The 9,634-nt window shown below is 40.5% G+C and overlaps 1 protein-coding gene across 1 annotated transcript; it reads left to right on the plus strand.

Annotated features, from left to right (window-relative positions):
• Positions 1-1,885: 1,885 nt before the first annotated feature.
• On the plus strand, positions 1,886-5,458 carry LOC308081915 (hyaluronidase-1-like; the record flags this gene model as incomplete). The annotated part of the gene is given in 4 exon segments (XM_080423531.1): positions 1,886-2,061; positions 2,063-2,123; positions 2,126-2,507; positions 5,451-5,458. Coding segments are annotated over 4 exon segments (627 nt in total).
• Between the last annotated feature and the right edge of the window lie 4,176 nt (positions 5,459-9,634).

A 9,634-nucleotide genomic window follows, 5' to 3' on the forward strand; every position in this document is an offset into this window, starting at 1 on the left:
GAGAGTATGTTTTACCCCCTGTCCGTCCGTGTGTCCGTGTGACCGTCCGTCCATCTGTCTGTGAACAGCTAATCTCCGACACCGTTGGCCCGGTTGCTGCGAAACCTCTGCCCCAATTTTTTTACATGGCCCTGTTATAGCGCCACCAGAAGGCCAATTTGTGCAAAACCCATTTTTTTATATTACTCCTACAGATTTTATCCAAACATCACGCAAATCAGTAAACAGTATCTCTATAGTCATGTGATCAACACGGATCTGTCTGATTTTCCATATTCCATCCTGATTGGCTAAGGTTGGCTTCCAAAGTTTGCAGGATTGGTCCGTTTTTAACTAAATGCCTCAAATCATGAACGCAGCTTGCGATTTCCGTGACATTTCACACGCACATTCCCACTAGGCCAAGGAACAAATGGCACTTGAAAATATTCAAATCAGCCTCATGGTGGCGCTATAAAAGGCTGATTTGCATTTTTAACTATAACTGCACCGATCTGCGTGAAACTTTGCACGCATACTCCCTAGAGGCCAAGGAAAAACATCTGCCCTGCATTTTTCACATTAGCCTTTTATAGCACCACCAGGAGGCCGACTTATGTAAAAAAAAAAAATTTGATTAAGCCTTCAGATTTTATCAAAATTTCACGCAAATGGATACACACGATCTGTATAGTCAAGTGATCAAGATGGATCTGTTTGATTCATGTTCCATCCTGATTGGCTAACATTGACATTTAAAGTTTGCAAGAGTGGCCCGTTTGGAACAAAATGCAGCAAATCATGAACGCAGCGTCCGATTGCGGTGGAACTTTGCACGCACATTCGCACTAGGCTGAAGAACAAACGCCACCCTTTTAACATTGCCCTATTATAGCGCCACCAGGAGGCCGATTTTTCTTTTTTATATAACTCCTACAATTGTTTTCCAAACATCATGCAAATCAGTACACATTATCTCTATAGTCAAGTGATGAAGATGGTTCCGTCCGATTTCTTTTATTTCATCCTGATTGGCGAATTCCAAACATTGCTGGCCCACAATAACCTACCTGACCTGGCGGAGACCTGTGCTCCGAGGAGCACTTTTTCTAGTTTTGCTGATGAGTTCAATATAGACCCTACATTGAACTGCCCATAGGGTGTTAGGAGTGAATGATTTCGGACACATAGTGTCCAGCAAAGTGTTGCTGAATACGGGAAATCAAGTGAGTTACCTGAAGTTGACCTTGAGAGCATGCAGCCAGGTGAGCGGTCTGGCACTGTTCTGGCAATGTTCTCTTTCCATTTCTTGATAAAAAGTTGAGAGGAAACAAAATGTTGAACTACATGTACGTACACCATGAACTTGATTAACCTTGCTTTCTCCTCCCCAGTATTATGTAAACTTATGAGTATAAAAATGTGTGCCCAACTTCAATAAACTAACATTCTGATAACTGACCACTGTGTCACAAATCAAGCTGTTCTCCGGCGCGCCATCTGCTTATGCTGCTAGTAGTACCTTCAACTGATTGCATCCACAATTCCTACATCTCCACTGTAGGCCACAGGGAGACAGAGACAATTTCACAACAGTGCTAAAATGGGTTGATTGAGCAACTTTAATCATGAATTTTGTCTGCTGCGATAAAAATAAATGTATTGGTAATAACACACTCGTTTATTCAAACTTAATTCCCATGTATCATTACTTCAAAATAAATACATTTACCATTTCCGTGACCAGAATTCCAATAAAAAGTAGCCTGCATGAGTTAATGCATGAGTACATGTCTACAAACTAGGTGTTGTCCATTTTTGTCTGCTCATAAGTGCATTTCAAATGCCGTTTGTGCTGGTGTCCATTTACGCAGGTCCATTTGCGGTACTGCTGTGTTTAAACGTGATGGCTGTTGTCGTTGGACTGCATCATGCTCCATCATCACCCTTCGCCAAAGAGCCATTCGTCACCATATGGAATGCCCCCTCAGCCCATTGCCAGTCTCGTTATGGTGTGGATCTGGACCTGGGGATGTTCAGCATTGTCCAGAACCAGGACCAAAGCTACATGGGTGACAGCATTCATTTTTTACTCTGGAAAATTAGGGTTGTATCCTAGCTACTCCCCCCAAGGTACGCCTGTTAAGTTAATGGTGGAGTGCCACAGAATGCCAATCTAGATGAGCACCTCCGGGTGGCAAGCGAAGACATCCTCACTGATATCCCCGACCCGGACTTTCAGGGTCTGGGCATAATAGACTGGGAAAGCTGGATGTCAGTATGGGAGAGAAACTGGGGAAGTAAGCAGGTGTACCAAAAGGCATCCATGGCACTAGTGAGGTCCAGACACCCAGACTGGAGTCCTGCCCAAATAGAGGAGGTTGCCCGTAAAGAGTTTGAGGAAGCTGCGAGGGAATGGATGGTGGAGACACTGAAACTAGGGCAGAGAAACAGACCCCAGGGCTTGTGGGGTTACTACGGCTTTCCCAACTGCTTCAATTACGTGAAAGATGATGTTGACTACACTGGTGAGTGTCCTCCTACAGCGATAGAGAGGAACAATGAGCTGCTCTGGACCAACGCAGGGATGACATGCTTTTCTCGAGGGAGGTCAGTGAACGCTTATTCAAAGAAAATAAAAACAAGATCATGGTTTTTAGAACAATCCAAGCACAGTGTTGGTCAAAGATGTATTATTAAAATGTTGTCTAGTGTGGAGAACACTGCGTCAGTGACAGCTGGCTTACAGCGCTATTTATCTGCATCAATGGGTTTAGTTTGATTTATGACCTTGTCTTAATCTCCTGTGTCCACATCCCACAAGAAACCTGTCAGAAGACCCAAAGTACTTATTTGTTTGAGTTAGTGCTTTCCACTTATTTATATGGGAGAATACTGGTGTTGACATTTTTTTTTCAGAATGGCATTGGAGGACAGTCAAAGTACATTTACTTGAGTACTGTACTTGTGTAAATATTTGGAATATCTGAGTTTTTTTTTGTTGATAATCATGACTTCCCACTCCATTTTAAAGACAACTATTGTTCTTTTGACTCCCCTAAATTTCTAGGAAGAAAAAACGCACATTATAAATTAACCACTTAATTTCCCTATTTCAAATATAGTGAGAATAAATAAAATGTATACAAGCTCACAACATCGCGTTGTGACATTGTAGATCTGCCATTTTCACTATTATTGATATTTTTTGTGCAGGGGGTGTCAAAATGTTAATGCAAAAGAAAATGAACTTTGTAATTTGTAATTTTGAGTATTTACTTTAAAGCAATTACTCCTGTACTTTAACTCAAGTGCAGACTGAGCAACTTTCACTTGTAGTTATGTAATTAATATTTGACAAGGAGTATCTCTACTTTGACTCAAGTACTGGGGTTGAGTACTTTGTCACCACTGCAGAAGACCCAAAGCACATATTCATTTGAGTCAGTGCTTTCTACTTATTTGTATGGGAGAGTACTGGTGTTGTAAGAGAATGATGCAAGCACTCACATTATGTCCCTCAGGTACTTAATTTTATTTGAAAAAGTAAACAGGCAACAGCCCATCGACAGATGCATTTCGGCTGAATGCCTTCCTCAGCGTAATACTGGTGTTGCCTTATCTCTGAATGATAATTAAAGTTCTCAATCAATATGCATACGATGAATGGACTTACTGTCATGACTCATGATCATGTAATTTTAATTGACGATTAATTGTCATTCAAATAATTTGCGATTAATGATACAATTATGTTTTTTGCATTGAACATTGGAACATTTAAATAAAAAATACATTTCTGTCTGCAGTTTAGGCTTTCTAAACAACAATTGTAACAGGAAGATCTGACAAATAATTTAAATGTACAAAGCTTAGTACAATTACTGGTACAATAATCAAAATAAATTATCTGTGACTATGGCCAAGACAGGCCATATACTTATTTGTACATTTCCATTGTTCACTTTGTACAATGCATTGTCTAATGAAAATGTGTGAGATTATTGTATATTGTGAATCAAATATTTAAATTCAACTGTTTGTGACTGTGTGCATTTTAGTCCATCAGCAAATAATAAACATTTAATACACACATTCTTACTGTCTTCAAATAGGTTTTTGTTTTTGAATAACCATCCGAGTTTGTCCACCTAACTTGAATTAAACCTCACTCAGTTTTTGTGTGCCTGTGGCCACTAGGTGATAGTGTGGAATTGCTAACAGGAAGTGTAGCAAACCACAGTGAGGAGCAATTGTAGAACGTTTTAGAAAATGTTAGAAAATTGTATAGATATTTTTGTTGTTGAAAAGTTTAGATGCACACACACACACACACACGCACGCACGCACGCACGCACGCACGCACGCACGCACGCACGCACGCACACGCACGCACGCACGCACGCACGCACGCACGCACGCACGCACGCACGCACGCACGCACGCACGCACACACACACACACACACACACACACACACACACACAATTGCCTTGTACAGTATGTGTACGTGGTGAGAGTGGGAGCAGTGTATGTACCCCAAGGCTACTTACGCAGTCTTTCTCATTCATTGTCTTAAGGAAATTGATGTACTGATTTATTCTGACCTTCGTTGGTTTGCCTTCCGTAATTTTACTTCATTTGCACACCTTCTTCTTAAGAGAAAAAGAAAAGAAAAGAAAGGAAAAGAAAAGAAAAGAAAGAGAAAGATAGAATAAGACACTTAGTTCATGTCAGAACATCAGTCTTCATTCAGAAGAAGCAAATGCATCACTAACCAGCTGATGATATAGAGAGACTTTTGGCATTATGAGCTAGGCTTTCGAGAAGACCTCTGTCTTCTTCAGTTCATTTACAAAATGCTTCTGGTTCTGGACACTTTGAGAGAAATGACAGGGCCTGGTCTGGGTATTACGGTTTTGTCAAGTAGAACAAATAAAAAGTGTTAGTTGAACAGAACAAGAAGTGCTTGCATGAGCTCACATTTCACATTGGTTAGTGAGATTACTTATTTCTTTTTTGCCAGTTGGCACTTGAAAGTCCAATGTATAATGTATTTTTTTACTAAGCTTGGGCAGATACAGGCTTTATGAATGATATTCAGAGAGCCTATCACTGATCTGCTGCTATAAAATGAATGTTGGATGATTAAATGTCCTTGAGCATGTTGTGAGCTTGTAGATCTACTATTACTATTACTACTAAGTGAAAGTTGTTAAGTGTGTCTCTGGGTTTTATAAATATTTAACCAAAGAAAAGTATTAAGAAGTGCTTGTGACTAATTAATGACTACATTGGATCAGTTTTGGAATAAAATAAATACAAAAAAACAGGCTAATATTTTCTATTGCCCTGAAGGGAACCCTGGGGGTCACCGGAGCCAAACTTTGACAACCATGAGATCACATGAGTGACCATCAAATATTTGTCCACAATTTCTTGTTTAATTTCTTGTTTTTGATTTTCTCCAGGTGGTTGATGATCTCTACGCTGATCCTGGCCTCCACTGCCTACCAGAAAAACAAAAGGACAAGTACAATCAATCATCAATGTACTTCATATTCAATGTCCTTTTCTTCACTCACTCTGTCTCCCTCTCAGGCCTGTAGCTTGATATATACTTGGTTTCAAATCGTGTCTTGCACCAAAAGTAGCTGACCTACAAGCTCACAAAGTGACGCATTGTGAGCTTGTGGGCAATAATATCTAGTACAGACAGATAGACAGCCAGCCAGCCAGCCAGCCAGCCAGCCAGACAGACAGCCAGACAGACAGACAGACAGCCAGACAGACAGACAGACAGACAGACAGACAACGCGCGCATGTGCGTGCACACACATGCATGTGCGTGCACACACACGCATGTGCGTGCACACACGCATGTGCGTGCACACACACACACACACACACACACACACACACACACACACACACACACACACACACACACACACACACACACACACACACACACACACACACACACACACACACACACACACACTCTCGCAATCAGTCTTAATCATACACTCACCTCCTTCATACATTACACACACACACACACACACACACACACACACACACACACACACACACACACACACACACGGTTAACAAAGATCTACACCAGTGCTCCTAATGGTCAGTGCTCAGAGCCCCTAGTGTGCTCAGGGCTTTATTATCATTTTGTTGTGTTGCATCAGCATTAGACCTTCACCAACATTCAGTTGGTGACAGTTTTATTATAGCTTAGGATACTCACAGGAACTGTTTTTTATTGCTTTTAGAGCTGAGAAGTTTGCCATTCCATTTCCCATAACAAGTCACTTTCTAAAGACATGGAAATCAGATGACTCCCTCTGTTTTGTTCCATGGTGGATCTCATTTTGTTTTTGATCAATGAGTTGAAAAACAAAACAAAAAACAATGCTCCCCTTGCAAGTCTTTTGAGTATAGTCTACTTCGTTTGTAGGGGCTGATTGCTGAAGAACAAATTTCATTTTCTAGGAGGGATTGGATATTGTTGAAAAACCCCCAAAATATTTGACTATTAACCTGTAGGCTACTCTCAATCTTTTTGTCCAGCGAGGTTTGGACTTATAAAACAAAAAGTGCTTTTTTTGGATGTTTTTATTTCTTTCCTTGATTTTAAACAATTAAGGAAACACATGCAGAAAACTGCCCAAATTTGTGTGTTTTCTTATAATAGATTTGCCGTTTAAACATTGTTTAAACATCAGTGAAATTGGTCACTGCACACACCTGTAATTACCACTGTGGTGAAAATAATAATTATCCATCATGGGAGCATGATCTTGTGTGCAGACTTAATTTTTCTGTTTTAAAATAGTTCACCACCCTACCTTTACTTCTCTTGGGTGTTGTCTGGTAAGGCTTTAGCAGACAACCATTCAACCAAGCTTTGCGTAACAGACTGCCCATGACTAAAACCTTGCTACGTTATTATAATAATATCACTAGAAAACCTATCCGACTCACTTGGGTGTTGAGAATTGTTTTTATTATTATTTGTATTAATTATTATCATTATTATTATTAGTAGTAGCAGTAGTAGTAAATCCCTTTTCACATTCATCTTGACTGAATCCCCCCAGAGCCTTGGACCCCTGGGCTGCAGCCCAGTCAGCCTGTGTAAGAATCAGGTCCTGATTGTGCTGCCCCTTGTGTGTGTGACCTCTAGGTCAGTGGTTCTTAAAGTCAGGTTCGGGGACCCCCAGAGGTCCTTAATGGGGTTCCAGGGGGTCCCCAGCAAAATTCGTTAATAGAGCATCAAAATCAACGTTAACCCTATATTCAGTGGCTATTTGAAAATAGCAGATCGACAAGCTGAAGCTTGTGAGCTTGTAGATCAGTTATAACCCCCAAAAACTTAAATCTGGTATGGGTCCCAGCCCCTGACACCAAATATTTTCAAATGGGGGTCTGCGGCCAAATACATTACGGAGGTCCTTGAAATTAAAACGTTTGAGAGCCACTGCTCTAGGTGACAGTGTGGAATAGCTATGCTAACAAGTGTGGTAAATCACAAAGGGAAAATGGAAATCTTTTTATAAAAATAATGATAAAACACTGGCACACTGTAGGGCTCCAATGATAAAGTGCTTTTTATTGCAGCAGTAGCCTACAATAAAAAACACTTTATAATTGGAGCTCTACAGTGTGCAAGCGTTTTATTATAATCTTTATTTAAAACTGATCGTCGCTCAGCACCTGCCTAATTTTTGGTTTGGGATATGCATGTCTGTCTTCTTTTTCAAACCACAACAAGAGCACATTGGTTCTTGAAATGGGCCCCAAGATCCTTAAGGGCCCTCAGATCCTCTGTTCGTCATAATATCTCTACCAGAAAGATATATGTTTAATGATACAATCATGCAATTACATCTTTAATATGGATTAATTGTACAGATAGAAAATACTTTAATTTGTTAAATTGTTCTAACCTGTTTGGGAGAGTTTAAAATGTATGTTCCTGAACTCCTCTTTTGTTATTTCAAAATAAAACACCATTAACACATAATCGGGCTGGAAAAGGTATAGTCAGAACTGAGAAGCCAGCTATTGCTGATGTATTTTATTTATTTATTATTATTGTTATTATTTTCGTTTCTTGAAGTCTTTAAAGTTAACTTTTTTGCATTATTGCTATGCCATGGGGCAGTTGGTGGAGGGTTGACGTCACTCAATCAACAACACACAGCTGTGTGTTTTGTTTGGACCAGCAGGAGCTGTCATGTCATGGTTCCTACCGCAAACGTACAACAAATGTAGACTAAATTAACACAAAGAAAAATATTCTAAACAACAGCCTATTACACAAATAGGACTATTACTGCCAAGGAGCAACCATTCTACAACTAGCCTACGATAAGAATCCAGCAACAAAGGACTACGTCAAAAGGTATGCGTCGTCATTGCATAGCCTACTGTTCACAAGTGCAGGCTGCCTGCATGCCAGGGGTAGTCCTAGCCAGTGGTGAAAAGTACAATATAATTGTAGTGGAGTAAAGAATGCCTACAATATTTTCCCTCAAAGATGTAGTGGGGTAGAAGTAAAAGTATTGAAAATGATAAATACTGAAGAAAGTAAAAAAAAATACCACAATTGTACAACTAACTACAGTACTTGAGTACATGTACTTAGTTACTTTACACCACTGGCTATTAGGCTAAAGTTGTGTTAACTGTGTTTGAGACATGAGACACGACCTGCTGTCATTTGACATTCACGCCCTGATAATGTGTTCCCAGTCTGGCCCTGTAGCCTACACACATAATTGACACAAGCCATTAACGATAAGCATCCTTTATTATTAGCATCATCATATCCTATCCGCCTTGTGCCTTTTCAAACACGTGCACAAACAATGCCAAAGCAATGTTCTCACACGCACCAAACAGACAACAAGCGGCCCTTTCTAGTTATGGCTGTGTGTGACCACTAGGTGGCAGTGTGGAATAGCGAACCACTGCAAGGTCACTTGAGAAAAAGCCATATAGGATGAAGTTAGGGCTACTTAAAAAGCTTTGGCATAGCATAGGGATGGGGTGTATTGTCTTCTCTTGTCTTGTCTGGAAAATGCAAAGACACTTTTAGTTTTGCCACAGCTGAATTGCATTAGATAATAGAGCTTTACCCAGCTAAGACAAAGTCAACGTTCACACGCCAAGAGAGAACAAGAACAGAGAGTGACCTTGATGACCTTGATTGATTTACTAGTGGCGTGTACAACACTTTCTTATCTGATGGCTGCTGCTTCTCCATAGCAGTGTAGCTGATAGTCATTTCCCTTGTCTTTTCCCCCGAGGACGGGTGGACTGGAAGAACAGACTCCCAGAAGGTCTGCTGTTTCCTACTTCCTCCTTTATCATTACTGGCTGGAATGTGAGGAAATGAGGAACAGATAGGAGTTTTTCTTTTTTAAAGCCAGGGAGACAGATTCGAGGTCTACTGCACTGGTTCTCAACATGGGGTCTGGTGACTTCCAGCGGTCGAGGGGTCCATGAGGTTCCATTTGTACACTGGAGTATTTTAATTTCAAGGACCCACAATTTGATATGCACTAGGCCATAGACACCCCCCCCTTGTGGACTATGGATATTTTCTGTACTCTATCAGAGACAAACTGTTAGA

The sequence above is a fragment of the Gymnoscopelus braueri genome (genome assembly GCF_963280865.1).
Source record: "Gymnoscopelus braueri genome assembly, chromosome: 3".
In the NCBI taxonomy this organism is placed as follows: Eukaryota; Metazoa; Chordata; class Actinopteri; order Myctophiformes; family Myctophidae; genus Gymnoscopelus; species Gymnoscopelus braueri.